Below are 17,080 nucleotides of genomic sequence, written 5' to 3'. Positions count from 1 at the left end.
CAACTTAAAATACTAATAAATAATACTACCGAATCTTTGCACGTGCAAAGATTCGGTAGTATTATTTTAAGTTGAGTAAATGTTATTTTAAGATGCATTTTGAGCATAATTTTACTCTATTTACTTGAATTCTTGCTTTAGAATGCCGAATTTCTCTGTTTACGGAAGCCTCTTCCTTCATTGGTTGAGCATATGCAATACATCCAAACACTTTTAAGTGAGACACATCTCGTTTTATGCCTGTAAACTTTTGTTTAGGCATCATGCCATGAATAATTGTAGTGGGGATCTTATTCATAATATAAACAATAGTTACTACTTCAGCCTTATTCATAATATAAATAATAGTTACTACTTTAGTTCAAAAAAACTGGCATATTTTCTTTAGATATCAAGGCACGAGCTTCTTGATTTTACGTGGTTTTCCTTTCTCTACAACACCATTTTGTGTGCGGAGTGTACCTACATGTGAATTGCCTCTTGATTCCTTGCTTTCTCAATGAATCACTTAACTCATTGGAGAAAATTATTATCCTCTACCATCCAATCTTAGGTATTTGATCTGCATATCTTTTTTTTCTCTCAAACCAAGGTTTTAATTTTTGAAGGTGAGAAAAAACCTCTTTTCTTCTTCATGAAGTAAATCCACACTTTCTTAGTGTGGTCTCATTAATGAATGTAAAATACTACTTGAACCTGGAATTATTACAATCTTAGTCAGCTCCCATATATCAGAGTGTATAACATCGAATAGCCTTACACTAACATGATTTTCATGTAGGAAAGCATGTTTGGCCTTCTTACCAATCTAGTATACTTCACATACTTTGTGCATACCATCATTCTCAAACTTTGAAAAATGTATAACAATATTTAAAACTTGCATAGACTTCACCCAATGTATGTTCTACATATCTCTAAACCACCTTGATTGGTCATGTGGTTAGTGGTGCTAGAATCCACATACCAAATATCTCTTTAGATCCTGACATATCTTCTGTTGTGGAGCTGAGCATGTGCTATATCACAAATAGTTGCTCACGTTTTTCACCACCCTGTTTACTTAATGATGCACAGTTGCCTTGTTGTAACTTTCCACTTTTAGTATCATTCTACTTTTTATAGCAATCCTTTACTATGTATCTTGGTTTGCCACAATAAGATCACTCTATGCTATTTGCATCTTGATTTCTTTACTAACCACCTCGGCCTCTCTGGCTTCCCTTACCTCTATAGTAGTCTCTTTCACTTGTTCGTATAGTTGATTCCAGTTGTTTTGCTACCCATGATTTCTATTTTCAAAACACCCTCCCTGTCAGCTTCTAGATGATGATCTACCTCTTCCTCTGCCTAGATTTGAGTAGAAGGCCTACTCATTTGAATTTCTAGAGGATGAACCTTTTTCAATATTTATCTCCTCATGGATGAGAAGAGCATTCAATTCCTGAAAATTAGGAAATTCTCTCGAACTCCAATGGAGGTATGAAACTGGATGTATTTCACTGACATATGCTAGATTTACATAACCTACTAGAACATTATCCCTCACAATAATGCACCTTAAGGTGCTTTGTCCTAGCATGATAAATTGGGGCAGCCTATTGTATGCTACTGATGTTCTTATAATAAATGACAATACCCTTATCTACGTACTCATCCATTTCACTAAAGTAGCTTTTGAAACCAAGCTATCTTAGAAGCTACCATAGTAGTGCCCCTGTACTCTATCTCTATAATTGTCAAGATAAATAACTATACTATTTCTTGCTACTCTAACTCATAGTAGCACTCCCAAAAGAAAACATAAAGCCACTGGTGGATCTCCTGAGACACTACTAGTCCAATTAATATCTATATACCCATGTAGCTATATCTCTCTGCCAACCTTATAGAAAAGTCCATAATCAACAATGGACTTTATGTATCTGAGAATCCATCTGGTCATATCTAAGTGTGGCTTTCTGCTCGTGGGGTCTACATAAACTGACTCACAAGTCCAATAACATAACTCAAATTTGGCCTAGTAATGGTTATGTAAATTAAGCTATCCACTGTGCCGCTAGTGGGATTCTCCAAAAGCTTACTTGTATCTGCGAAAAGCTTAGTGCTCTTATCCAATGGCATTGAAATAGGCATACAACTTGTTATACCATACTTGGACAACATGTCTAAGCCATGCTTCTTCTGTAAGAGAAAAATGACATCAAGTGATCCAACCACCTTTATACTAAGAAAATACTGCACCTCACCTATATCTTTCATCTCAAACTTTTTCTTCAAAAGCACCATGACATTGTGTATATCATCATCGCTACTACTATCATGAGTGGTGATCATGTCATCCACATAAATAACTAACAACACGATTCCTCTATCTATCTTTTTCACATAAAGTGAAAAATCCACATTGTGGATATTTGAAATCCAGTGGTTAATAAGATGCTCCTTGATCTTATTTGACCACACTTTGGGTACTTTCTTCAAGTTATATAAGGATTTACGTAACTTGCACGTAAAATCTCGATGTACATTGCTCTTATAACATGGTGGATATAAACTCCTCCTTGCAAATCACCATTTAAGAACACATTCTTTACAATCCTTCACTCTATATCCATAGTAGTGATAGCTCTCACGATTGTCATTCTCACAATCATGTTGAATGTCTCCTTGTAGTCTCATTGCCATATACGTGTGCATAATCCTTGGCAATCCTTGGCAACTAGTCTTACCCTATTTACTGATCCATCTGAGTTATGCTTGACCTTGTGCACCCACTTACATCTAATTGCCTTCTTATCCTTAGGCAAAGACACTATCTCCCATGTCGCATTTGTATCCAATGTTTCCGCCTCCTTATCCATGGCATATTTCCATTTTTAATTTTTGAGTATATGCTCAAAACAAGTGGGGTCTATCTCTTATATTGCTTTAATCATGTAAGCTTAATGATGGGCTGTATATCCATCACATCTCAACCTATCAATGGGGTATCTAACTAGTTTGGGAAGTACTATGAGTGATGATATGAATGTCACCATTCCTATCGAATTGGGAGGAGTAACCACCACTGTAATCCTTGATGAGGAGTACTATGAGAGAGATGATATGAATGTCCCCATTCCAATCAAATTGGGAGGAGTAACCACCTCAGTAACCTGGACAGGAAGCACTATGAGGGAGATGATATGAATGCCACCATTCCAATCAAATTGGGACGAGTAACCACCATTGTAATCCTTGACAGGGAGTAGGAGTGAGTATTACGAATGAAGAAATGTGGGGAGAAAGCCCCTTAAAAGAGTTAAAATAGTCCTCAAGCTAGCAAATGTAAATTTAGGAACCCCTATGAAGGATGTTGAGGTAACATTATAACCTTACGAGTCCTTAGATGGTCATGTTCATATCCTCCTGGCAGTTCAATCTCTAATGGAATGCTGTCTATAACTTTGCTTGCTCATTTAGGAATATTGGCATGATCAGACTCTTTTACTGGTTCAATGATAGGTTTAGGAGTCATGGTAGTTACATATCTTGGCTCATCTCTAGAAGATACTAGTGCACAAGAGGATGCTTGTGCAACCTTATAGACTTGTGTCCTTCATGATATTTCTTGTTGATGTTCTACAGGCACAATTGTTGATGTTCTACAGGCACAATTGTTGTATATGCCATGGAAGTTACGTGTGCTTGGAACACTATGTTTTTTGGCTTCTTGGTCTATTTTCTCCTTGTTCTAGGTGAATAGGTATGATGGGTTCTATTGGGGTTGCATTTCTAGCTCTTTCATGGGGTGGTACTGATTCCCCTTACCTAGATGTGGCCTCCAAAGGAACTTGATGCTCCTCCCTGACCTTACCTTCTTGTTTATTGATTAGTTCTTCTTTGGATTTAAAGAAGTCATGCCCAAACTTTGGAGTACTATTGAAATTATCTCTACCTGGGAGATCCTTTATTAGCTTTTGAAGCTTCTTGTCCTTGTTTGGCTATGGGCGAGATGACTCCCCCCTGCCTAGATCCTTCAGTATCTCTTGCCTCCTTAATAATTTTTGGGAAATAGGTGTTTCTCTCTTTATCAAAGTACACAATTTGGTTAGAGGCTTTATGGTAACACTTCCTAAGGGAAGCTTTGGTGATCTTAAGAATCCATATAAATCTCTTTGGGTAATTGTCATGTTATAGAAGTTTTGCCATAGGTATCCTCTTGCTATGTTGTTTCTCCCATATTATTTGTGACTCCCCTTACAAATAAGTCACCCATATTGCTAGGGGGTTGAGTTTTAATTAGCTCAATTTGAGCCCTTATAGCCTCTTGCACCCTTTGGGGTCTTTCGACTTTGGTTTCCATTGTTAGCGATCTAACGCTCTTAATATCCCTGGTAGGAATATACATAGCTCCATTGTTAACGATCTAACGCTCTTAATATCCCTGGTAGGAATATACATAGCTCCATTGAAGTCTATATAGAATTCTTGGTCATTCTTTGTGATGTCACTAACATTGTTGGGTTTTCTAAGACCGCAAGGGACACTGGCAATGTCCATCGCTGTAAGAGAATCCTATTTGCATCAATGTATACTAGAACATCAACAATTTCATGGTAATAACTGTAGCATTGTATCACAAAGGTCCCGTGTAGTTTCGTGTGGTGACTATAGCAGTTTCATGTGGTAACCGTAGCAGTTTCATGGTAACCGTAGCATTGTATCACAAAGGTCCCCTTGGCCCCACTTTGTTGAGATCTTGTCCCTATTTATCCTCTTACATCTCTCCTCCATTGGTATTAGGGCCTTTCAACTCCTTCCACAAACGACTCCTTTTATAAATTCTCCACTCTTTCATTCGGTCCTTCTCTCCCCCATTGGTCTTATGTATTAGGGCCTTTTAGCTCCTTCCAAAAATGACTCCGTTTATAAATTCTCCACTCTTTCATTTGGCAATTCCTGTAGTTGGAAGCTCTATTGGGCTTAACCAGACACTCCTGGTCTGGGTTCCTCCATTGTCAAGGATTCCTAGTTTGTTTCTCCCAACTAGAATTTGATGCCACTAGGGTTTGTAAAATCAACTCTAGGTCCTATCCCACTCCCTAGCATTGGTGCATATGATAAAGTTTTGTGTTCAAATATTGGGTTTGAGTATGAAGTCGCAATGATTCGACCCAAATGTAAATGCATAAGCACTTGGTCCAACACTAGAATCACTCAACTAGGTCCTTTTTATGATTTATCTTTGTTTTTTAATATTTTGTTTTTTTTAAAAAATTGATGGCTTTCTTTTAGTAAATTTTTGATAAAATTTCTTGATTTTTTAATGTTTTTTATATTTTGAGGAGGTTTTATAAATTTTGTGGTTTTTCTCTAAGGTTTAGTAGGTCAAGGCCTGCGATGATGATCAAAATCCCTTGCATTGGCTATTTTCCTGTCTCTAATGCCTCTGGAATTTCTTCTCACAGTAAGATCGAGGATCCTACTTGGATGATTCTACTTTGTGATGATTCTTCTTGAAAATGATTCTTGTAAAAAATGATTCTACTAGAAACAATTCTAGACGAAATAATTCCAAAACGAAACAATCATAATGGATCTATTTTAGCTAGAACCATTCAACTAAAATGATTCTACTATAGAGTGATTCAAGTACTGGGGATCCTACTTCTGGTATTGGAACGATCATACCTACCAATGAAAGCACCATGTTGATGGTCAAACAATATTAGCCACTATCTATCTTAACTTTATTGCCTTTAGCATTGCCAGTGTGGACCATTCTTTATGTGTGACAAAGATGGATTTTAGACCCAAAATCATTGTGATTTATGTGGATGATTTGATTGTGATTGAAGATAATGGTGATGAGGAGAAATTAATGGAAAAGTTTAAAACAAAAGATTAGGGGAGTTGAGATATTTTCTTTGGATTGAACTCCTAAAGATTGATCTCGACATGTATATGGTTGATGTGCAACGAGAGTCTGGTATATTATCCAAGTATGGTATGTGACAGACCTATTACTAATCCCTTGGAAAATAAGGTGAAGCTTATGTCACACGTGCATCCCATACTTGGTTGCCACGTAGACATATCTGAACAAGAAGGTGCAGGACTAGGGTGGAAAACTCGTCCCATGTGAGCCCAGTCCTCCAGAGACGAGTCAGCCAAGGTTCCACTCCATTCATCCGAGGTCAAGTGTGCATTGCCTTTGCACAATGCGACCAAGGTTAGGTGTGCATTGTCGTGCACATGAAACAGTGCCAGTCTGCGCTGTGAGTCTCCCTCTGGAATGATGTCAGTTGCTCTATGTATTTGGTTTGTGGCTAGATGCTAGACAACTGTGTAGGTTGCATGTCGAAGGGGGCATCCATTAGGGCTACCCCAGAAAGGGGTATTATACCCCATGTTTGGGAAGGGGGGTAGGCCACCCCAAGGGGCCCATGGCCCTTGCCCACTAGCCAAGGAGGGGCTGGGTAGGCTATCGGCCAACCCAAGGGGGCTTGGCCAGGCAGCCAACTTGCCTTTAGGCTAGCCCAGCCAGCCAGCTAGCCCATAGGACAACCAAGACTATAGGCAACCAGAGCCCAAAAGGCTATCCAGCAGCATGCGCAAGTGGCAAGGCAGTATAGGTGTGAACACATGGATTTTTAGCATTGAATGCTACTTTAAATAGGTCATGGGGCTATTAACTGACCTAGATAAAACTAGTCGACCATAGCACCAAGTAGGGGTATAAATACCCAGCGCATAAATCAGTCGTGCTTATCTCATATTTCACCAAGTGCTAAAGCCAATCAAGGGGCCAGGTTTTCAGACTCCGGTGGACCACCCCTTTTTGGAGTGAATCCTGTCCCTCGAAGGACAGTGTTTTCAACCTCCTCGGAAGCCTCCAGAAGTCTCCCACACACATAGTGAATGGTCAAATTGCACTCCAGAAAGGAGGTGCATTTTCCTGCTATGGTGAGCTACGACGATGAGAGAGACCAAGAACCTTGGGACCAAAGTGCACCAGGCAACCCAACTAGGGCATCAGGCAGCATGAGTGTAAAAGAGATGTTCCAACAGATGATGCAAGCAATTGCAGAGCAAAGTACCAATTTGGAAGAGCAGAAGAGGCGCAGATACTAGCTCTGGAAGAGCGCACTCGTTCTCCAACTCTATGTTTTCCGTCTCCTCCTCTCTCTCCTTCCGTTTCCCAGATTCCAAATTCTCTACATAATAGGGGCCCTCTCAAAGGGTCACGACCATATAGCCGAGTTTGATGCGACCAACGAGAAGACGACACCATGCGATGCGTGGAACATGAGTGATACCTTATGGCTTTGGATGCAAGTTTGACACCAGTGGCTTCCTCAAATCATTTTCTCGAGAAAATGAATCTCAGTAAGTATAATGGTAAACTCTACCCTACAACTCTTTATTCATGGTTGCATCAATTTGAAGCTTACTTTGCTGCAGTTAGAAAAAATGATACTGACAGGGTGATCTTAGCCAGTTAGTCCTTAGAAGGTGAGGCCATTCCTTGGTGGACCCAGTGGGCTCATGCCCACACCAGATTAGGTATGGCAGCTTATGTTTGGGATGAGTTTGTTCGTGACCTTAAGTAGCGGTTTCTACCGCCCTATTACCTTGAGCGACTCAAAGACGAGTTTAGGGGGTCAGAATGCGTCCTTCAGTTTACCAATAAAATTTCAAACTTATGTTTGCAATTGGGCTTATCTGATATACGGACAAGAAAGGACAACTCCTGTATGGTCTTGATACACAAATATAGTGGGAGGTGCATATGTTTAGGGTAGCCACCTTCAAAGATGCACTCTTGCGTAGAGTGCTGAAACAAAGCACAGTGGTGGAAAGCCCAAGACTTCTAGCCGGCTACTCTCAATGCTACCACCTTGGGGGGGGAAAGGCCAGAACTAGATGGGGTCTTCCCCAGGACAGAGTACGCGAGCCTCTGGCTCGAAGAACTCGACCAATGTGCCCAAGATTACTCTAGACCAGAAAGCGGAGTAGGCAAGATGGTGGCAAGTTGAGTGCTGAGGAGATTGCTCAGTACAAGGAGGAGGGTAGGTGTTTTTTTGTCATACAAAAGGACACACTTCTCGAGAGTGTCCTAAGAAGACTACCGCTCCAAAGGCCACCACCCAGCCTCCATGGCTTCAGTGGTGGTGAGCCCAGCTCCCACACAGACCTCAGTGGCTATCCCTAGTTCTTCGAATCCCAATACTTCGGTTGGAGCAATCATTATTCGGGAGCTCGAAGATAAGCAGAAGGGCTCCCATGACCAGGAGTATGAGCGCAACGAATTGCTCAAGACCTTTGTCTACATAGGTGGCCAGAGTGTCATTGTCGTGTTTGATAGAGTGGCAGCACCACGGAGGACGTGGTCATGGAACAAGCTGCTTAGCGTGCCCATTTCTTCCTAAACTCGATGGACAAGAAAGTTGAGGGTTTTAGCATAGGCATGACGACGAGCATCAAGTATGAAGCTCTTGGTGCTAAGTTAGTTATTCAGGGCATAGAGTTTGTACATGATTTTATGGTTGCCCCTCTTGTAGGACCAGACATAATATGGTTGCCCCTCTTGTAGGACCAGACATAATATTGGGCATTCAGTGGTTTCACAAGTAGCTCCTTCGTGATGTCAAGTGGGACAAGCACACTTTCTAGATTAGTTGGAATGTGTCCAACACCCCCAGTGTGAGCCAGGAATCCTGAACTTTCCTCTCATAAGCCACCTTGCAGGCTAAACGAGCAATCAGGAAAAAGGTGCACATTATGCGATGATTTACATCCAGACTACCCAGATGGTGGCCAGTGCTTCCGAGAAGTATTTGGCTCTCCACCATGAAAAGTTCCAGAAGATTTTTCTTTGGGACGATCTCCCTCCCTAGCTCCCTCTGTCCAGACCGGAGGAGACCACAAGATCAGTCTCCTCCTATAGGCTCCTGAGTAAGTTTCCATATCGCTTTTCCAAGGCAATGGAATCGGAGTTGAACCGCCAACTCCAAGAATTGTTGCAATCTGGCCCTAGCGTGTCGCCATTTGCAACACTCATCACACTGATCCTGTTTGTCAAGAACAAGGATGGGTCTTCTCGTTTGGGTGTCGATTATCGTGTACTCAATAAGCTGACTATCAAGAGTAGATTCTCGATGCCTCGAATAGATTATTCTCGAGAGGCTGAATGGGGCTAAAGTGTTCTTGAAACTTGATTTTGGGTACCACCAGGTGTGGATTGTTGAGGGGGACATCCCCAAGACAGCCTTTCGAAACAAGCCCACTATGAATTTGTGGTCATGCCTTTTGGCTTGACGAACGCCCTAGCCACATTCAACCGCATGATGATGCGGGTGTTTCGAGAATTGATTGGAAAGTGTGTGTTCATATTTCTTGACGACATATTGGTATTTTCAGCGGCAGCATGACATTGATGTGGAGAAAGTCCCAAAGTTGCTGGAAAGCAACGAGCTCTACATCAATAAGAAGAAGTCAAAATTTTATTTGTTCGAGATTCATTACCTTGGATATATAATTAGTGCATAGGGATTTGACTTGATCCGGCCAAGGTGGCCGAGATTGTCAATTTTGGGAAGTACCACACAGATTGCTTATGACATTAGATTCTTTGTGGGTATATGCTAGGAATACTCCACCCACATAGATAAATTTTTTAACCTCTCGATGGATCTCATCAATCTGCTAAAGGGTGTCAAGAATAAAAGGCAACGGATTCGAATGACTCCATGGGCGTTGGAGGAATTTAAGAATCTCAAGGTGGATTTATCAGAAGTGCCTTGTTTAGCACTTGCCTCATGGGGGGGGACGAGTCGTTCTAGGTGATCACTGATGCAAGTCACATCGCAATTGGAGGTGTATTACAACAGAATGGTCATCCAGTAGCTTACATGTCTCATAAGTTATTGACCGAAAAGAATTACTTGATCAACGATCGAGAACTCCTTACAATTATACAGGCCTTGAAACATTGAAAACATTTTCTTTATGGCTGTGACTTTGAGGTTCGCACTGACCATTAGGCATTACACTGGATTCAGACAATGCGCCAAGTGCACACTGGAATGACTGATAGCACCTCTGGAGCCAGATATTCCAGCAATTTAGTGGTATGATTGAGTACCTTCCAGGAAAGGCCACTCCAGTGGGCCGATGCTTTGACCTGAAAAGGGACATGTGACTTTGATTCAGACCACTAGACTCGACCTTCTTGGTTATGGGACCAGATGACATAAAGCACACGTACACGGATTTTGAGAAATTTGGCGCACAGTGAACAGGTATTGGATGCCACAGGACCATGCCATTTTTTGATACATGATGGTTGGCTTTTCTACAAAGGCCAACTATGTGCCATGAAGTCGTTTAGGGTAGCTCCTCTCCATGACGCCCATGACGCCATTTTACTGGTGGTCATAGGGGCATGAATTTGACTTTGGAGAAGTTAGAATAGCAATACTATTGGCCAAAGATGAGGCGAGGTGTTTTCATATGTACAACACTGTGATATTTGTCAAAAGGTGAAAGCTCCTCATGGGAAGAGGATAGGGTTGTTACAGCCCTTACTGATTTTTGAGGGACCTTTCCAAGATATTTCGATAGATTTTGTCACGAATCTACCTCCCAGTCCGGGTAAGCGTAATACTTAGTGCTTAACTATAGTTGATAGATTTAGCAAATTTGTTATGCTTATTTCATGCAGGGCAAATGTGACCACCGAAGATGTTGCCCATTTGCTCATTCGACATTGGTACTCGATTGGCAGGATCCCTAGGACCATAGTGTCAGATCAAGATGCCAAGTTTACAAGTCATTTTTGGAGGACGTTGTTTGATAACTTTGGTACTAAATTGAATTTTTCCAATGCATTTCACCCACAAACAGACGGCCAGACGTAAATCTACAACCAATTGGCGTTTGATGTGTTGAAGTGTTATGTCCACGATCAGCAAGGTAAATGGAAATCTTATTTGCCTTTAGTTCAAGCTATTTTGAATGATTCTTTTTCTTTAGCTATTGGCAGGACTTTATATGAAGCAGCGTTTGGAAGACCATTCCAGTCGCTATTGACCAAAACCTCATCTTCAGTACCTTAAGCGAACAAATTGATGGAGTCTTACCAAGAGATTTTGGAGTTAGTAAAAGATAGGTTGGCTAAAGCGGAGGAGGCCTACACTACTCGACAGGCCAATAAAGACTGAAGGGATATGGAGTTTTCGGAAGGTGATTGGATTTATCTTCGGATTATGAAACAAATGTTGAAATAGGTGGGCAAGCGACGCCCAAAGTTGTCATTTAGGAGCTTCGGACCTTTTCCCATCCAGAGAAAGATCAACGAGGTTTCAATGAAGTTGAAGCTACCTCCGAGCGCTGGACTATGCACGATGTGTTCCATGTCAGTTGGTTAAAACCATATGCACGACCGATCCCTTCAGAAGTGAAAGACGAAGCGAAACTAGATAGTAATGGTTCCAGAATAGATCCTTTTGCACCATTTCAATCATGGCTCAGGCCAAAGACAAAGACACTTCCTCATAAAGTTTTAGGATTGAGGGACCCACGAAGTAGTATGGCTTGACAAAGAGTTCTTCGAAGACTATTACTGAGACGGACTATTTGGAGGCTATCCAGTGTCTCCGTCAAGTTAAGCAGAAGGGGATGTCACATGCATCCCGCACTTGGATGCCGCGCATAGACATATTTGAACAAGAAGGTGCAGGACTTGGGGTGAAAAACTGGTCCCATGTGAGCCCAGTCCGAGATGAGTCAGCTGGGTTTCCACTCCATTCGTCCGAGGTCAGGTGTGCATTGTCTTGCACATGCATCCAAGGTTAGGTGTGCTTTGTCATGCACATGAAACAGTGCTAATCCATGCTATGAATCTTCCTCTGGAATGATGTTAGTTGCTCTATGTGTTTGGTCTGTGGGGGTAGATGCTGCCAGATAGCTGTGTAGGTTGCACATGTAGAAGGGGGAATCCATTAGGGCTACCCTAGAAAGGGGTATTTTACCCCATGTTTAGGCAGGAGGTAGTCTTTAGGCGAGGTACCACCCCAAGGGGCTTATGGCCCTTGCCCACCAGCCAAGGAGGGGCTGGGCAAGTTGTTGGCCAGCCCAAGGGGGCTTGGCCAGGCAGCCGACTTGCCTCTGGGCCAACCCAGCCAGTCGGCTAGTCCATAGTGTTGAAATATACAAGTGAATAGGGTGTGTGTGGGAACAAGCTCTTGGATAGAGGCTGTAAAAGAGGAGATGTAATTGTGAAAGAACCTGTGAAAAGGTGAGAAGAATCTACTGGGAGAGAATAATGGGTAGCATGAGGGAATTTAGGAGTGTGGAGTTATTCTGGGAGATAATCAGGGAAAAGAGAAGAGGTGGAGAGAATCAGGCAAGAGGTGGAGATATTCAGGGAGTGAATCATGGAGAAATCAAGGGGATTTGATGCTTGATGTAAACACTATAAATTGAGGCATAGCCCTAATGAGAATTTGCTGGTTTTTGAGTATCCATGCCTACATTAATCTATCTGCTAATTATTCACTAATTACGTCTTAATCATTTCTTAATCACTTTGTTAATCATGTTGATTCTAGTGTTTGATCCACCATAGCTCATCATTTAGCTCAAATTTCAACACATAGGGCAGCCAAGACTGCAGGCGGTCAGAGCCTAGGAGGCTATCCATCATCATGCGCAAGTGGCTAGGCAGTATAGGTGTGAACGCATGGATTTTTAGCATTTAATGCTACTTTAAATAGGTTGTGGGGCTATTTTTAGTCAGTCGACCTAGATAAAACCAGCGGACCAGCATTAAGTAGGGGTATAAATACCCGGTGCATAAATCAGTTCTACACCTATCTCATATTTCACCAAGTGCTGAAGCCAATCAAGGGACCAAGATAGCCAAGGAGAAGCTAATGCAAGGGTGAAGGATTGAAGGTCAAGGGCATAGGATTCTCCTCAACCAAGAAGGTTTAGGTTCAATCTTTTATTTCAGATTTTGCATCATTCGAATAAAAACAAATACACCATCCATGGTGGGAGCCCTACAAAGGGTATTCGGGACCCAATACTGTGTCCTCTTCTCCCTCCCTCCCTCCCTCTTCTCTCTCTCTCTCTCTCTCTCTCTCTCTCTCTCTCTCTCTCTCTCTCTCTATTTTTTGCACATCTATATTTAGTTTTGTGCGTTATTCTCGGTCGTGAAAAGTGTGTTGATTTTTGAGCATTGAAGTTACCATCTCCCCTGAAGCTTTCGCATGTTACAGCTTACAGTTGATGTAGCATTCCCTTAGCTCTCTCTCTCTCTCTCTCTCTCTCTCTCTCTCTCTCTCTCTCTCTCTCTCTCTCTCTCTCTCTCTCTCTCTCTCTCTCTCTCTCTCTATTTTTTGCACATCTATATTTAGTTTTGTGCGTTATTCTCGGTCGTGAAAAGTGTGCTGATTTTTGAGCATTGAAGTTACCATCTCCCCTGAAGCTTTCGCATGTTACAACTTACAGTTGATGTAGCATTCCCTTAGCTCTCTCTCTCTCTCTCTCTCTCTCTCTCTCTCTCTCTCTCTCTCTCTCTCTCTCTCTCTCTCTCTCTCTATTTTTTGCACATCTATATTTAGTTTTGTGCGTTATTCTCGGTCGTGAAAAGTGTGCTGATTTTTGAGCATTGAAGTTACCATCTCCCCTGAAGCTTTCGCATGTTACAGCTTACAGTTGATGTAGCATTCCCTTAGAATAGAATGTGAAGAATTAAGTTAATGTGGGAGGGCTTCTTGAAGATCCCACAAGTATAGACAGATTAAACATTATATTTTATAAATTCATTATGTACATGATTTTTTTTTCAATACTTCTAATGAACTTTTTACAAAATTCTCTAAAAACATTAGAAAAAATTTGGACTAAAAAAGGACCCTCTAAGAAGAGCCATGTTTTCACTTTTGTAGAAAAAAGGGAGACAGTGGATAAACTTTATGTGTATCTTCAACACTAATGCTAATATGTTGGTTGCTATACCTAAGGGAGATTCCATGAACAATTCATCACCATGTACAATTTATCACCAAAGCCATGCGTAATAGAGTTCCTTGAAAAAGCATGTAAACTATAAATGGACTAGCAATATTCTTATCTTCAAATGTAAAATAAAAGATTATAATATTATATATGAACTAGCAACATTTCTATCTTCAAATGTAAAATAAACGTTTTCAATATTATCTATGAACTAGTAACATCCCATCTTCAAATATAAAATGAACATTTTCAATACCTAATTAGCACTAGTCTTGTAGTTGTGGCAGCCATAAAAGTGCTTAGCTAAGGATGATTTATTTAAAGAGATGGAAAAAAAAAACTTAGAATTACTTAACAGCATGCATCTATCCACAATAAAACTTTTGGAGGAAAGCTAATAAATTAATAACTTTAAAATTACTAACATAGTATTAGAAATAGCCTAATATTTAAGGAGAAGTGTATAAAAAGTGTATCTTTCATTGATTGAAAAGAGGCATACCATTGGCCTAAATACATATTGAAAATTTTTTATATTACATATTTGATGTATTTTCAAAGTAAAGTAAAGGCTTTTTGGCACTTGATAGTTTTTTCAAACAACATTTTAGTAAAAATTAAAAGTAATACCTTTTGGCACTTGATAGTTTTTCAAACAACATTTTAGGCTAAGGGTATTTCCCTAGTGGGAATTTCTTTAAAATAATGAATTAAAATCGAAATGTGTCTAAAGAGATTATGTTATAAAAACTTTTCAAACAACAGTTTAGGCTAAGGGTATTAGCCTAGTGGGAATTTCTTTAAAACAATGAACTAAAATAGAATATAAAAACTTTTCAAACAACAGTTTAGGCTAAGGGTATTAGCCTAGTGGGAATTTCTTTAAAACAATGAACTAAAATAGAAATGCATTCTTCTAAACAAAAGTCTCATTTCTTTACTAGATTTGTAAGAATGCATTCTTCTAAACAAAAGTCTCATTTCTTTACTAGATTTGTAAGAAGAATAGTTTTTATTAAAATTTAGTTCCAAGGTTTGCATATTATGTGGATTTACCCATAAAATCTATACATTTTTTGTATAGTTTGTAAACAAAAGTTTATGTGAATACTAATGCATGTACACTTACATGTGGTGGTGTTCTTAGGGACTTTTATTTTTCTAGAGGTGAATGGTGATCCTTAGGAGGATCAACCAAGGAAAAAAGGATAGCTGCATTGCATTGGTGTGGCACTACGCCATTCATGGCATTGGAGGGATTGCATGACGCATAAAAGCACATTTCTCCATGAAAGTATTAGGATTTGATAGGGCAAAATTTGTATTGATATATTTATGTATATAAATTTCTCCCTCTCATCATACAAGCAAGACAATTATATATCATAAGTACTTTATAATATGGTAGCATAAGTACTTATAATATGGTAGCATATGAAGAGAAATGTGGTGAGGGGAAGTCATAGACATCATAAGATTCATCTTTCTAGATGGAGAGGTAGGGTTGCCCTCTTACTTGCAAGGAGTGAGAAGGCACTTGGCTTTCCCATTGTAGCCAGAGTTGGCTCTCTTGAAATTGAGAGCCCATTTGAGGACATCCTTGTCGGAGCCGGCGAGTGCCTGGTTGAAGTGGGCGTCCACCTCCACCGCATTGTAGTAGAAGGGAAGGCTGTTGAAGGCGTTGAGGGTGGCGGCTATGCTCTCGCGCAGTAGCACACGGTGCGCCTCCCCCGCCCCTCTCAGCCCCTCCTCCAAGGTCAGCTTGGCGCCGAACTTCTTCGTCGCCGCCGGGCCATACCACAGCCCCACTTTAGTGTTGGGTGACCACACCCTCCAGTAGCACTTGTACTGCGGATTCAACCAGTCCCTGCACCACCACAACATTGTCAGCACACCTGCGCGTCTTTAGAAATGGCGTCGTAGAGAGGGTTTTTCTTTGGAAATGGCGTCCTAGAGAGGGTTTACTTACTGGGCGGTGCAGGCCGAGAGCTTGGAGAAGGGCGGAGGTGGCAGAGAGACCTTGGGACCGCCCACCGCTTTGGGGCAGAATGACATCGGCTTGGAGGGCTTAAAGGAGAGGCCATCGGCAGAGTACATGGACATGCCAAACAACTTCCAAGACAGCGCCACCGGCCGGGTGGAGACGCCGGCGGCGCCGCAAGAGCTCCGCGGGCTGCTGCCAACGAGTCGGGCGCTGCAGCCCTGCATGCTGGGAGAGCCGTCGACATGGAAGGAGTAGGCGCCAAGATCGTCAGTGAGGCCCTGTTGGGAGAAGGTGATCTGCCCCTTGCTGTTCTTGCACTCCACGAGCACCTGGGCACCTGCACATTGATGCATGGGAGCCAACACAAATGCAGGAGCAAGAGAGATTAAGGTCGAGACTTTGGAGATTTTGTGATCTTCTGAATGAAATGCATGCACGTTACAAATGGATGTATTATTGTCAAATTAGACTAATGCCGAGACCTTAGAGAAAGCTGAGAGAGCTATGGGTGTTTCATACCGTTGAGAGGGAGGCCCCATATAGTCCGGTGGCCGTCTAGGCACTGATCACAGTAGACAGAGCCGGCAACAGTCACGGAGGCATGCGCCCTGGGAGGAGATAGCAGGAACAGTATGCACACGTACGTAAGCACTGCGCCTGCTCTAGCTGCACTCTGTTTGCCCTGCATCGCCATACTGTGCATGCTGAGATCTGTGAACGAAGGTGGTGAATAGGAGCGAGATCACAGCGTTATATACGGGAAAGGAGTAATCACCTGTTTAATATTGGAATTTTGTTCTTGCTATTAAATTATTTTTTACTACTTTATTTATTGTGCGGGCAGCACGGTTTCGCAAGTCAAAGCGACGCCGCGTGCGACATTAACTGCTTTTGCGATGGACGCTAATTTTGGTCAGACTGGGTGCTGCGCAACCGTGTAGACTTTCTCCCCCTCGCGTTTAATGCCCACCAAGGGGTGGTTTCCACGCTCCCATCGCGTTTAATGCCCCCCAAGGGGCGGCTCCCACGCTCCCTTATCGTTTAATGCCCCCACCAAGGGATGGTTTCCACCCTCCCATAATT

The 17,080-nt window shown here is 41.7% G+C and overlaps 1 protein-coding gene across 1 annotated transcript; it reads right to left on the bottom strand.

The window, feature by feature from the left end:
* Nucleotides 1–15,323: 15,323 nt before the first annotated feature.
* LOC147608137 (uncharacterized) lies at nucleotides 15,324–16,760 on the bottom strand. Its single transcript, XM_086789885.1, has 3 exons — nucleotides 16,517–16,760; nucleotides 15,983–16,334; nucleotides 15,324–15,880 (listed from the first exon to the last, which is right to left on the bottom strand). Exons 1-3 carry the CDS (start codon nucleotides 16,698–16,700, stop codon nucleotides 15,526–15,528), a joined length of 891 nt encoding a protein of 296 aa, XP_086646011.1. The 5' UTR covers nucleotides 16,701–16,760; the 3' UTR covers nucleotides 15,324–15,525.
* Nucleotides 16,761–17,080: the final 320 nt, after the last annotated feature.

Source organism: Cibotium barometz, chromosome 54 (assembly GCF_041138505.1).
Source record: "Cibotium barometz isolate CiBa-2024 chromosome 54, ASM4113850v1, whole genome shotgun sequence".
NCBI lineage: Eukaryota > Viridiplantae > Streptophyta > Polypodiopsida > Cyatheales > Cibotiaceae > Cibotium > Cibotium barometz.
Note: the sequence above shows the minus strand (reverse complement) of the source record. Positions and strands in the feature narration are given on the sequence as shown.

What these genes read in the sequence shown, in the direction of transcription:
- LOC147608137 (XM_086789885.1), bottom strand. Translation starts at nt 16,700, where the DNA reads ATGCACAGTATGGCGATGCAGGGCAAACAGAGTGCAGCTAGAGCAGGC. An exon ending in ATGGGGCCTCCCTCTCAACG is followed by an intron (nt 16,335 to 16,516) that starts GTATGAAACACC and finishes ATCAATGTGCAG; the next exon opens with GTGCCCAGGTGCTCGTGGAG. An exon ending in CTCTCGGCCTGCACCGCCCA is followed by an intron (nt 15,881 to 15,982) that starts GTAAGTAAACCC and finishes GTGGTGGTGCAG; the next exon opens with GGACTGGTTGAATCCGCAGT.